The sequence below is a fragment of the Oncorhynchus mykiss genome, chromosome 12 (assembly GCF_057628025.1).
Source record: "Oncorhynchus mykiss isolate SJ-2025 chromosome 12, ASM5762802v1, whole genome shotgun sequence".
NCBI lineage: Eukaryota > Metazoa > Chordata > Actinopteri > Salmoniformes > Salmonidae > Oncorhynchus > Oncorhynchus mykiss.
The window spans coordinates 31,837,221-31,851,400 of record NC_143033.1 but is presented as its reverse complement, the minus strand read 5'-3'; the positions used below and the strand labels follow the sequence as shown (position 1 = coordinate 31,851,400).

The 14,180-nt window shown below is 42.7% G+C and overlaps 1 protein-coding gene across 1 annotated transcript; it reads left to right on the top strand.

The window, feature by feature from the left end:
* Window positions 1-972: 972 nt before the first annotated feature.
* Window positions 973-9,490, top strand: mmp30 (matrix metallopeptidase 30). Its single transcript, XM_021623485.3, has 10 exons — window positions 973-1,297; window positions 1,544-1,800; window positions 5,190-5,338; window positions 5,464-5,589; window positions 5,711-5,872; window positions 6,177-6,336; window positions 6,894-7,024; window positions 7,312-7,471; window positions 7,579-7,682; window positions 7,774-9,490. Exons 1-10 carry the CDS (start codon window positions 1,178-1,180, stop codon window positions 7,875-7,877), a joined length of 1,473 nt encoding a protein of 490 aa, XP_021479160.3. The 5' UTR covers window positions 973-1,177; the 3' UTR covers window positions 7,878-9,490.
* Window positions 9,491-14,180: the final 4,690 nt, after the last annotated feature.

The following is a 14,180-nucleotide window of genomic DNA, read 5'->3' as shown; positions in this document are numbered from 1 at the left end:
TGTTGCAACTAAGGACAAGTGATTTTTACGCACTACAGTCCTGTTCTTTGAGCTTGTGTGGCCTACCACTTCATGGCTGAGCCATTATTGCTCCTAGACGTTTCCACTTCACAATAACAGCACTTACAGTTCAACGGGGCAGTTCTAGCAGAGCATAAATTTGATGAACTGACTTGTTGGAAAGTTGGCATCCTACGACGGTGCCATGTTGAAAGTCACTGAGCTCTACAGTACAGGCCATTCTACTGCCAATGTTTATCTATGGAGATTGTATGGCTGTGTGCTCGATTTTATACACCTGTCAGCAACGGGTGTGACTGAAATAGCCAAATCCACTCATTTGAAGCATCCACATACTTTTGGCCATGTAGTGTATGTCTGGTGGAATGATGAAATAGTATTAATACATTTATCAAAGTAACGTTTTTAATGAAAATATGTCAATCATTGTTTGAATATGTTGGTAATATGTTGTATAAAAGTGATAATGCCCTCAAAGCCAGCGTTTGGACGATTTATTGGCATGGTTTGCCGGCCTGAGACAAAAAACACCCATGCCAATATATCCTCCAAACTCCGTCCTCTCGGCGCGTTATCACTAAAATAAGAGTTCTGCATAATATGCATATTGTGATCATTGCAAATCATCTCAAAGAATTGTATTCAATTAAAAAACTATATTTTCAGATGCCATATTTATCTAGGATGCAGTTAATCAGAGTACATATTTTTTCTGCATGTTTAAATAAAGTAGCTGATGTGCCATTTGTGGCCTGACAATGAGTGAGGCATCACAAACCAGATATGACAGCCTCACAAGGAGAAGCCCCATGTTTGCATACTTTCTCTTCCTTGCATTAACAAAGCCAATCCAAATCTTCCCCCAGATCTACAGCACCTGGCCTGTCCTCCCCCTCCTTCTCCTCCCACGTCATTGATAACAATCCCTCATTTCCTGAATAGGACCTGCTCAGACAGAGTCTGGAATGCTGTAGTGCTCAATCATGCATGCAGTGCCAGGGCCCTTTGGATACCCTAAACAATTTTTGGGAAATGAGAAACAATCTATCATCACACCCATTCTAATGTGTGGTGCCTGGGATCTGGGCTATATAAGGAGAGGTGCAGAGGGCTTAGGGCAGTCAGACTTTCTCCTCTGCAGTAGAAGGTTACATTCATGGGAAGATCAGTGTTTACCGTGTTACAGACAGTGGCTGCTTTTGCAATTTGTATAGCAGCCCCTACTACAAGTCAAGATGTCACTCTGTCTTCAGATGACCTGCAGGCCAGAGCTAAGGTAAACTATTGCTAATTACTGTGTATTATTTAATATTTACATATAGTGTACTTATTTTTCATTAAATGTTACGTTGTTTCTTTGACTACACTATGGAATGTACCAATTGAAACAAACAGTACAGAGATAAACTACCCACGGTTTGGTTGATGGACAATTGTGCGTCAACCAAACCGTTAAACTGTACTCGACCACGGACCACTAACTGTCCATTTTTACAAGATTGACAGTTAGCTCTCTGTACAGGCCTATCTATCCCAGTTTTACTCGGTTGCTGGCTCCACCAACTCCATCATGTCCAGGCGAGTGATGGACACCCCAGTGGACTCATTTCAGAGAGACCTGAGGAGCATGCAGGACTTCTTTGGGCTGGAGGTGACAGGCAGGCTGGACTCGAACACCCTGGAGGTGATGGCCAAGCCCCGATGTGGGGTCACAGACGTGGCCCGCTACGGACACTTCCAGGGCAAGCCCCGCTGGAAGCAGAGCATCGTCACTTACAGGTAGCCTAGATACCGGACAGAGACTTCAGAAATTACCAATTGAGTACAAACTACTTGAATCAACTTTGTTTCCACATCATAAAAAAACGGAATGTTTTTTATTTTTTTTGTATCAATGTGTTCGTGATGATGTTGAATCAACATGGAAATCTGAATGGATTTTTTAAAAGTCAGCAATGTAAAGACATTTCTGGAATTTTTGTATTTTTTCACCTAAGCTTTAACCTAAATCCTACATGGTTCAAATGTTGTTGATTTCAAATCAAATCAAATTGTATTTGTCACATGCGCCAGGTTTAGACCTTACAGTGAAATGCTTACTTACAAGCCCTTAACAAACAATGAATTTAAGAAAAATAGATATGTAAAAAAAATAGTAGCAGCAGTGTAAAAGAGGGGTGGGGGTGGGGGGGTACAACGCAAATAGTCTGGGTAGCCATTTGATTTGCTGTTCAAGAGTCTCATGGTTTGGAGGTAGAAGCTGTTAAGAAACCTTTTGGACGTAGACTTGGTGCTACGGTACAACTTGCCTTGCAAATCTTTTCAGTCTCCTGAGTGGGAATAGGTTTTGTCGTGCCTTCTTTACGACTGTATTGGTGTGCTTGGACCATGATAGTTTGTTGGGGATGTGGACACCAAGGAAGTTGAAGCTCTCAACCTGCTCCACTACAGCCCCGCCGATGTTAATGGGGGCGTGCTCGGTCCTCCTTTTTCTGTAGACCACAATCATCTCCTTTGTCTTGATCATGTTGAGGGAGAGGTTGTATCCTGGTACCACATGGCCAGATCTCTGACCTCCTAAGCTGTCTCATCTTTGTCGGTGATCAGACCTACCACTGTTGTGTCGTCGGCAAACTTAATGATAGTGCTGGAGTCATGCTTGGCCATGAAGTCATGGGTGAACAGGGAGTACAGGAGGGGACTGAGCACGCACCCCTGAGGGGCCCCGTGTTGAGGATTGCAGATCAGTGTTGCAGATGTGTTGTTACCTACCCTTACCACCTGTGGGCGTGTCCAGTTGCAGAGGGAGGTGTTAAGTCCCAGGGTCCTTAGCTTAGTGATGAGCTTTGTGGGCACTATGGTGTTGTATGCTGAGCTGTAGTCAATGAATAGCATTCTAATGTAGGTGTTCCATTTGTCCAGATGGGAAAGGGTAGTGTGGAATGCAATAGAGATTGCATCATCTGTGGATCTGTTAGGGCGGTATACAAATTGGAGTTGGTCTAGGGTTTCTGGGATAATGGTGTTGATGTGAGCCATGACCAGCCTTTGAAAGCACTATGGCTACAGACATGAGTGCTACGGGTCGGTCGTCATTTAGGCAGGTTACCTTAGTGTTCTTGGGCACAGGGTCTATAGTGGTCTGCTTGAAACATGTTGGTATTACAGACTCAGTCAGGGACAGGCTGAAAATGTCAGTGAAGACACTTGCCAGTTTGTCAGCGCAAGCTCGCAGTCCTGGTTATCCGAAAGGAAACACTTTGACGTATGTGGAAATGTTAAAGGAATGTAGGAGAATATAACACAATAGATCTGGTAAAAGATAATATAAAAAATATATATATATATTTTGTATTTTTTTTGTACAATCTTTGAAATGCAAGAGAAAGGCCATAATGTATTATTCCAGCCCAGCTGCAATTTAGATTTTGGCCACTAGATGGCAGCAGTGTATGTTCAAAGCTGATCCAATGAACCATTGTATTTCTGCTCAAAATGTTGTATCAAGACTTCCCAAATATGCCTATTTTGTTTATTAATAACTTTTCATGTTCAAAACTGTGCACTCTCCTCAAGCAATAGCATGGTATTCTTTCACTGTAATAGCTACTGTAAATTGGACATTTTTCTTGTTACTTACAACCTCATGCTAATCACATTAGCCTACATTAGCTCATCCTTCCCGTGGAAGGGACACCGATCCCGAAGAAGGTTAAAGGTCTTACTCATATCGGCTGCGGCGAGTGTGATCACACAGTCATCTGGAACAGCTAATGCGCTCATGCATGTTTCAGTGTTCCTTGCCTTGAAGCAAGCATAGAAGTTATTTAGCTCATCTGGTAGGCTTGTGTCACTGGGCAGCTCTTGGCTGTAATAGTTTGCAAGCCCTGCCACATCCGACGAGCGTCGTAGCTGGTGTAGTACGATTCGATCTTAGTCCTGTATTGATGCTTTGCCAGTTTGATGGTTCGTCGGAAGGCATAGCGGGATTTCTTATAAGCTTCTGGGTTAGAGTCCCACTCCTTGAAAGCGGCAGCTCAGCCCTTTAGGTCAGTACGAATGTTGCCTGTAATCCATGGCTTCTGGTTGGGTTATGTACGTACAGTCACTGTGGGGACGACGTCCTCAATGCACTTATTAATAAAGCCAGTGACTGATGTGGTGTACTCCTCAATGCCATCGGAAGAATCCCGGAACATATTCCAGTCTGTGCTAGCAAAACAGTCCTGTAGTTTTGCATCTGCTTCATCTGACCTCTTTTCTATAGACCAAGTCACTGGTGCTTCCTGCTTTAATTTGGTCAGATTTGCCAAATGGAGGGCGAGGGAGAGCTTTGTACGCGTCTATGTGTGTGGAGTAAAGGTGGTCTAGAATCTTTCTCTCTTTGGTTGCACATTTAACATGCTGATAGAAATGAGCTAAAACTGATTTAAGTTTCCTTGCATTAAAGTCCCCAACCACTAGGAGCGCCGCCTCTGGATGAGTCTTTTCCTGTTTGCTTATGGCGGTATACAGCTCATTGAGTGCGGTTTTAGTGCCAGCATCGGTCTGTGGTAGACAGCTACGAAGAATACAGATGAAAAGTCTCTAGGTAGATAGTGTGGTCTACAGCTTATCATGAGATACTCTACCTCAGGCGAGCAAAACCTCGAGACTGCCTGAGATATCATACACCAACTGTTGTTTACATATATGCATAGGCCCCTGCCCCATGCCTTACCAGAGGCTGCTGTTCTATCCAGCCGATAGAGTGTATAACCTGCCAGCTGTATGTTCTCAATGTCGTTGTTCAGCCACGACTCGGTGAACCATAAGATATTAGAGTTTTTAATGTCCTGTTGGTAGGATATACGTGCTTTCAGTTACTCCCATTTATTTCCCAGCGATTGAATGTTAGCTAGCAGGACGATGGCAGATTTTGGCAGATTTTTCTGCGAAATTTCCATTTCCGTCTCCAGCGAATGATGGTCTTGAAAATGGGGATCGGTATATTCCTACACTACTAAACAGAAGTGTGCTAAGATTTTCAAAACATAGCAAACATAATTGGATTTGCAAGTTATGACACATGGCAAACAAACAGGATGATGAAAAGCCACAACAAGTACATGATGGGCATTCGGATAACCAATACATAATACGATAGTTTCTGCTATTTATTTTCCCAGAATTACTGAGTACACGCATGACCTGAGTCGGCGTGAGGTGGACTCCACCATCGCCCAGGCCTTCAAGCTCTACAGCGACATCATCCCACTGGACTTCAAGCAGATCTACAGTGACACCGCTGACATCATGATCCTGTTTGGAGCCAAATGTGAGTTCTGTTCAGTCACTCCCGTTCAGAGATAGAGTTGATATGTTGAACCACAAGCATGTTTTGTATTTGTTAATTTAAGAGCAATTGTTTTAAGAATACTGTTTCTTCCCTTTTTAAACCAGACCACGGTGACTTCTACCCCTTCGATGGGCCGAATGGTGTCTTGGCCCATGCAAACTCTCCAGGAGAAGGCGAAGGTGGTGACACACACTTTGATGAAGATGAGTCTTGGACTCTGAGCCAGAGAGGTACAGGATCAAAGAAACAACACCAATAAACCCTACAGTTGCTGTACTAAAATACTTCAAATCAATTCTGACAGTACCGTCATAGTTTTTACCTAAGCATCTCTCTCTGACTCTACAACAGGGATAAACCTGCTTCTGGTGGCGGCCCATGAGTTTGGCCATGCTCTTGGATTGGCCCACTCACGAGACAGCTCAGCTCTGATGTACCCCACATATCACTTTGTGAACACAAAAGGATACAGGCTACCTGCAGACGACAGGCGGGGAGTACAGGCCTTGTACGGTGAGTGAGTGTTCAGCCCACTGTGAGAAGGTGGCGACAATTAAACATTAAACGGCTACGTCAGGGCTCGTATTCATAAATTGTCTCAGAGTAGGAGTGTTTATCAAGAATCTGGTCCCCCCCCTTATTTATTCTTAAAGAGAAAACTGATCCTTTATCAGCTCTTCTACTCAGAGACACTTCGTGAATATGGGCCCTGAACCTCACAGTACTAGGGAAAATGGTACTGTGTATTAACAGAATATCTATTTTCATAACCTAATATTTCATGTAGTCATTGAAACATTACTCTTCAATTTGTAAGGTGTCCGGACAACACCAGGTCAGCCAGAACCAACAAGACCCAAGCCTAAACCAAAGCCCAAACCAGAACCTAGACCAAACCCTCCAGAAAGATGCAACAGGAACCTTGTCTTTGATGCTGCCAGTACCATTCGGAGTGAGCTGTACTTCTTCAAAGATGGGTGAGACGAACACACACTAACATTCTTTCAATACGTTTTCAAAGGGAAGGGTACACTGCCGCTACCTTGCTTTCCAACCAAGGTGCATGAATTGAGGAGCAAACTTTGTTTTCGTGTTATAATCCTGTGTATATTTTGAGGACCACAATGGAAATACGTTTTAACGTTTTAAAACATTTGTGTCATCCTTGATTAATTTACAGGCATTGTACGGTATCCACATGTGTGGTTGTATTGTCTTTAAAAATGGCCAAATAAATAGATACAAATTTAAACCTGAGGTAAGAAGGAGATTCAGGAACACTTGGAGGACAATGGAATTAAATAAAAAAGCTTATTTATTACAACAAGCAGAACATGTTTTTTTATATAGTTTTATAAGTGTAATCAATTTCTTAGTATCATGCTGTAAGCACAATTTATTTTGAAATGTAGATGCTTCATAGAAAGTGCTGTTGTATATATCATAACATGTGCAAGGAATCTTCCTATTGTTGCAATGCAAGCAAGCTAAGTATTGTCAAAATCCTGAAACACATTTTCGGTTTGTTTATCAGGTATTACTGGAAGAAGAGTGGCTATTGGAATGGAGTAATGACGAAGACAGTGAAGGGAACCTGGCCTAGCATTAGCCATGTTGATGCTGCATATGAATACAAGGGTCGAGACATCGCCTTACTATTTGAAGGTACAGTATTAACCTATGCTAGGCCCAGCCCAAGTTGCCCGACCCAGTAATCCAACAAGTACAATGTTAATTCTCTTGCTTTAGTAATAGCAGTGCTTAGATACCCTAGGTACTCAATTATCTGGCACTGGTTTGAGTGGGAATGATAGAGAACCTGCTCTCTCCCATATCTGTAAAATACACTGAGTATACCAAACATTCCTAATATTGAGTTGCACCCCCCTCAAACGTTTTGGATACTCAGTGTGTAACGATCCTAATCTTTTCTCCAACATTTCTTCTCACAGGAAGAAGGTACTGGGGCACCAGAGGCCTTACCGTCCTATCAGGTTATCCCAAATCCATCTACAACTTTGGCTTCCCCTCATATGTAACCAAGATAGACTCTGCAGTTCATGTGGCATCCACAGGGAAAACTCTATTCTTTGTGAGAAACAAATACTGGAGGTGTGTTGCTAAATATCTTAATAACTAATGGTCTCCTGTTGTATTCAAACTCATATTGAAACCAAACGTACTGCAGTATCCTAAATGTGTTCTGATCTATACCACAGCTTCAATGAAAGGATGAGCACAATGGACCGTGGCTACCCCAGAAGCATCTACCAGGATTTCCATGGTATTGGCAGCAAAGTTGATGCTGCTTTTGAAAACCATGGTAGGTGGTGGTGACACTGAAGACACAATACAATCAACCTACCTCAAGCCTTGACATGTTGCTAATACATCTTCTGTGTTTTCTCCTTCAGGTTACCTGTACTTTTCAGATGGCCCCAGGCAAACCGAATACCACTATCCATCAAAGAAGGTGAACCGTGTCTTGTTGAACTATGGATGGCTGGACTGCTACTAAAAAGAGAATCATTAATAATTTTTAGCTGTACAAAGTATTTTTGTTGTCATCAAGAGCTGTGACTACACCCAATTAGCAATATAGTATTTTTCTAGATATATGCACTTTCAACGATGACTTTACTGATACCTGTTTTGGAACAAGTGCTCAATTTAATCAGAGAACATTATCATGACGAGACCCAGATGCAGAAACAGGAGGCAGATGGTTGAAGTCTTATAATGTTTAATAATCTGAAAGGTGTAGGCAAGAGAATGGTCATGGACAGGCAAAAGGTCAAAACCAGGAGTCCAGGAGGTACAGGGTGGCAGAAAGGCTCATGGCCAAGGCAGGCAGAATGGTCCGGTAGGCGGATACAGAGTCTAGAACAGGCAAGGGTCAAAACCAGGAGGACTAGAAAAAAGAGAATCGCAAAGGCAGGCGTACAGTGAAAAAAACACGGGTTTTCTTGGAACATAGAAGACGAACTGGCACAGAAAACACAGGGATAAATACATTGGGGAAAACAAGAGACATCTGGAGGGGGTGGAGACAATAACGAGGACAGGTGAAACCGATCAGGGTGTGACAACATGTCTGAATTTATTGAAGTATGTTGAAAATATCTTTCTACAACTTGGGAGTGCATGGAGTTTATTGAGGAATATGTGACAGACACAGTCTATTTCATATATTCATAGTGCATTTGCTATGAACAATTGTTACAGGAAATTATGGGAAATTACTATCCTTCCTTGCGGAGGATTTGAATGGGTGAGGGAAGCCTAGATATAGAACATTTCACATGAATTTAAACTATGTCACTACGTCATTAAAACTATCATGTATTTTTTTACTGAAAGATACTGTTGTAAACAGGCCTTCAGGCAGGGAATCTACAACAGTTTGAAACTAGAAAGTTTGAGCTAGTTTATTAGCACTGATCCTAAGTAAAATGGTGGACGCATTCAAACTAGAATTTCTGTCTATGGCGCTTCCTCACTCTCTAACCCATGGAAATATAATACATGTGCTTGACTTGTAGAGCAAACTGACATGAATAGAACATTTAGCAACTCTTCATTGCTTCTTTATTGTTGTTAAACCAACAAGTTTAGTCCAACCGGCCTTTGGCCTTCCTAAGGGTCTTTACTGACTGACCTATGAAAGAGAATTTTATATGTTTTCAAAATGGGACCAATCACAATATTGCCAATCTATTGGTCAGTTCAAAAACCCATTGCCCAGATTTTTGACCCTGATGGGGGCCCAAAGGTGTTGATAGCCTAACAATGAAGAAAACAATTTTATCTAGGCCCTACTTCCACTGTCTTTGAGTTGCTGAATTCTCTTCACTGCTGTCTATGGTTGGGAAGAACTTTTGATTGCTTTTGATAAACATTCGGATGAGGATTGTAACTCTTTGAGCGGAGTGGCAGGTTCAAGATCATCTCTCTTGGGGGCCAAGGAGCTGTGACTTGTCCATAACTCTGCACGGATCATTCAGGGCACATTCAGGGTTAGCTAAAAAAATACAAATTATAATATTTTTTGTTGTTACCTGTTTTGCATGTTATTTTGGCATTAATACGTGTGTCACACATCAGTTTGCAAACAATAAAGCCGCATACAAACATGGTCTCTGTTTTACTTTCTTGAGTAAGGCAGCTCCAAAATGCAGGTGTTTCAGCCTAGCTTAGTGCTCTCTGTGATGGTGGGGCAGCCAGCAGAAAATACAGAGTGTAGGGGTTGGTAATGTTTTCTAGCTGCGCCGTAATTGGCTCAGTGTTCTGTCACTCATGGGGACACTACGTTTTGAATGGTCATCCAACTCAAAATTCCAAGTCGGTAACTTGGGCCTCTTTCTAGAGTGCCGACGTGAAGATCACTGACGTCATGATTCAACCTTGTTATTTTGAGAGTTGAGCCTTTAAAAAGTCAGTTGTCTTGAAAAAACTATAAATCAAGACAAAGTTAGACTTTGATGACAAAGTTTGATGACATAATTTGCCCACAAGAATGACCGCCGCGTCACCTTCCTGTTCAAGTGAGCACAACAAGATGAGTGCAAAAATCTATTGTATGCTGCTGCATAAATTATGCAATATGCCAGATATGTATACTGTAGCTAAGAAAGTAATACAAAGTGTATGTTGTGTAGTAAGCTGTTAGTAGCCCATGTGCCTCACCATAATAATTTGGTCCCTTTCCCCTTCAAAACTTAGCCTACTGTTCTGACTTGGTGGTGCACATGTAGCCTATAGCCTGTTTTAGAAAAATGTCATCATCGAATATTGTAAGAGCTTTCATTGTCTGTTTAAATGCTCCCTTTCTTTATCCACCTGACTTGGTGTACAGGGAGAATATTGTAAGAACGGCCCATGTTCTGAATCCTGTCGCTGTCCATTTTGAAAAGTGCTGAACAAATAGTTATATTGACTACGTCCATCCTAGCTTGCTCATTAATATCTTAATTTAAATTGTGGATTGCCTCTTATCCACTCGTCGTCCCCTTATGCCACAGTTTGTACATCTCAATTGTCAGTAGAAACCACGTTTGTTTAAAAGGCACATTTGTTTAAAAGGCAGTAAATGAGGCTAAATGAACTGTTTTGCTGCCAGACAAGTCTACGGTGATAGCCAGGTGTAGCAGTTGTAAGGATCCACTCCATGGTACTGAAAAGAAAGCTCTGTGTAGGCCCTAACAGTTTGTGGGCACCTTTTGTCACCGTTATAGTGCAATTAATGTATTGTTTAGTGTTGTGTTTTTGCTTCGCTGGCATGCATTTAAAACTTTTGTTTGTTTGCCTCACCAAGATTTACAATCTAAAATTTCCAATGGCACAGATATCATTAATATAATAATATTATTTAAGTAAAAGTCAGGAGAGACTTTGCATTGAATGAATGGCAAAGGAATAATGTTCATGAATCATGTCCATTCTTGTTTACTTCAAATGTCTAAAAGAGAGCGCTTTCCTTAATGTGGAACGTTTCTAGAACTACAAGTCTACAATCATATTTTGTCTACAACATCACTGACTACAATGACCACAATGCACATTGACATAACACATTTTCCATACACACCTCTCGCCCTGATTGGTCCATTGGATTGGCTCTGTGCTTGGTCGAGTCCCTTTCCAGTGTGTCGTGAGCAACAACAGTGGAATTGGCGGTTTGCCTTCAAAAGAAAAGGCCCTATTGAAACTGATGCAAAAGGATAACATTTTCGAAAACATGCCACAATTGGACTAGTAATGCTAAACAAGGTAGGAATGTTGTTATATAAATTAAACAGAAGACAATTATTAGTTAATTTGACAAATCAGTAGAACACACTGTGGACGTATTTGAATTCAGAATTGCATTGGAGGCATACTTATATGCACTACAGCCTAACTGTCACGGCTCTCGTCATAATGAGGATCGGACCAAAACGCAGCGTGGTAAGTGTTCATGATTCTTTATTAACCAAAACACTTGAACAAAATAACAAAGTGAAGAAACCGAAACAGTTCTGTAAGGTGCATAAACTATACAGAAAGCAACTACCCACAAAACACAGGTGGGAAAAAGGCTGCCAAAGTATGATTCCCAATCAGAGACAACGATAGACAGCTGCCTCTAACTGGGAACCACACTTCGCCAAAAACAAAGAAATAGAAAACATAGAAATAACAAAACTAGAATGCCCACCCTAGTCACACCCTGGCCTAACCAAAATTGAGAATAAAAGCCTCTCTATGGCCAGGGCGTGACACTAACAGCCTAACCTGCACCCATGAAATGGTGTATCAGCCCACTCAGTGTCACCCACAGAACATAACTATGTAGAGTTTACACACAGGACTTGACTGTGGGAAACCAGGCTCCAAGCTCGAGACCTCCAGTGCGCCTCCACGGCCCAGTGTATCTGGTGCCTCTGCCAAGGACAGGACCTCCTGTATGTCTCTCCAGCCTGGCGAGTCCTGTGCCTGCGCCCAAAACTAATCCTCCTGTATGTCTCCCCAGCCTGGTGAGCCTTGTGGCAGCTCCATGTACCAGACTGCCCATACGTCTCCTCACTCCAGTGATGATCCATGGCAAGAAGCCTCCAGTGATGATCCATGGCACGAAGCCTCCAGTGATGAGCCATGGCACAAAGCCTCCAGTGATGATCCATGGCAAGAAGCCTCCAGTGATGATCCATGGCAAGAAGCCTCCAGTGATGATCCATGGCACGAAGCCTCCAGTGATGATCCATGGCAAGAAGCCTCCAGTGATGATCCATGGCACAAAGCCTCCAGTGATGATCCTTGGCAAGAAGCCTCCCGTGATGATCCATGGCAAGAAGCCTCCAGTGATGATCCATGGCACGAAGCCTCCAGTGAGGGGTCATGGCACGAAGCCTCCAGCGACGGTCCCCATTCCGGAGCCTCCAGCGACGGTCCCCATTCCGGAGCCTCCAGTGACGGTCTCCAGTCCGGAGCCTCCAGCAACGGTCTCCAGTCCGGGCCCGCGACGTGGGTCTCCAGTCCGGGGCCCGCGACGAGGGTGCCCAGTCCGGGGTCGGCGACGAGGGTGCCCCGTCCAGGGCCCGCGACAAGGGTGCCCAGTCCGGGGCCCGCGACGTGGGTCTCCAGTCCGGGGCCCGCGACGAGGGTGCCCAGTCCGGGGCCCGCGACGAGGGTGCCCAGTTCGGGGCCCGCGACAAGGGTACCCAGTCCGGGGCCCGCGACGAGGGTCTTAAATTATTTAGTGCAATCCTTGCTCCTGTTGTTCGAGACCTTAAAGTGTTAGAGAGTGATGGCATTGTGGTTCCTTTATACAGTGGTCATGTTCGTGGCAGTGTGGTCCATAATAATCTGGGCCTACATAGTTTGTTTGGCCTGGTGGAGTCTTTTAGCGCAAGGTATTGCTGTAGGTTCGGTCTTGCAGAAAAACATGACTTTCAGACAGAATTCTCTGAAGATTGTGTTGCGAACTAAATAAATACACACTGCTACTCTCAGGAAATGAATAGGAATTTTTGGTGTGAAGCGTTCATATTTATTAAACTGGTTTGAGTATTTTCACACAATTGAGAACTTCTCAGTTGATGTGATGCAAGATGTTTTAAAGGGTGTGGCCCATTGCGAGTTGAAGCTATTATTTCTTTATCTGAAAGAAAAACATGCAACATCTGCAGAATTACATTGAAGAATACAGTTTTGATTATGGATTCATGGAAATAAACAATAAACCAGTGGCTGTGAATTTATCAGAAAGATCAAATGATTTGGGACTTAATGCAATTCAGTCATGGTGCCTATTTATTTTGGGGGGTTTGGTAACATCTACTGACCAGCACTGGGGCCTACTCCTTTTTTTACTTCAAATAGTTAACATAGGATAAAATATTATGTTAACAGGGGGTCTCTGTGTTTATTTAAAACATTTGATTGTGGAGCACCACAAACCATTTTAACAGTTTCTTCCCCAGATTTTGTTTTTACCAAAGCACCATTTTCTAATCCATTATCCCCACTGCATCCAGAATACTGGACCTGTAATTCATAGTTGGTGTATACGGTATGAAAGTAAGCATAATTTTTTCAAAAAACAACTAAAATCTTTACAAAATATATTACCAAAACTTTGGCAGAAAAACACAAACTAACTAACACAAACTACAATTGTCAATCCTCAACACTTTTTAGTCAATTAGACATTGCTCCTGGGAACATGGTGTCTTTGAATATGGTAAAAGGTGGTTCTATGATTGCTATGGCAATGCAAGTGCCTCTTAGCACTCAGGTTTTAAAGATGGCGCCGAAGAACATGACTGACATTTTACCAATTGTGCAATTTTGTAATTTTTTAGCATTTTGTGTAACTTATTTTTTAACTTATTGTGTACATAATGTTGCTGCTACTGTCTCTTATGACCGAAAATAACTTCTGGACATCAGAAAAGCGATTACTCACCGCGGACTGGACAAAACTTTTTCCTTTAACGAGTCCAATGAGAAGGATTTCCTGCTTTCACTGGAACAGGCCCAGATCCACTTCTTTTGCGTGAAGAAAAGACGCCGGAAAAGGGGACGCAGATCGGGGATCCTTCTGAGAAGCCGGAGTTGAGCGAGTAAACTCTCAATTCCTTCCATTCTCCTTGCTGACGTGCAATCGTTAGAAAATAAAATTGATGACCTACAATTAAGATTATCCTACCAACAGGACATTAAAAACTGTAACATCTTGTGTTTCACCGAGACTTTTCCATTCCCTGGCAGAACAGAGACGCTATCTCTGGTAAGATAAGGGGTGGAGGTGTGTGTCTTTTTGTCAATAACAGCTGGTGCG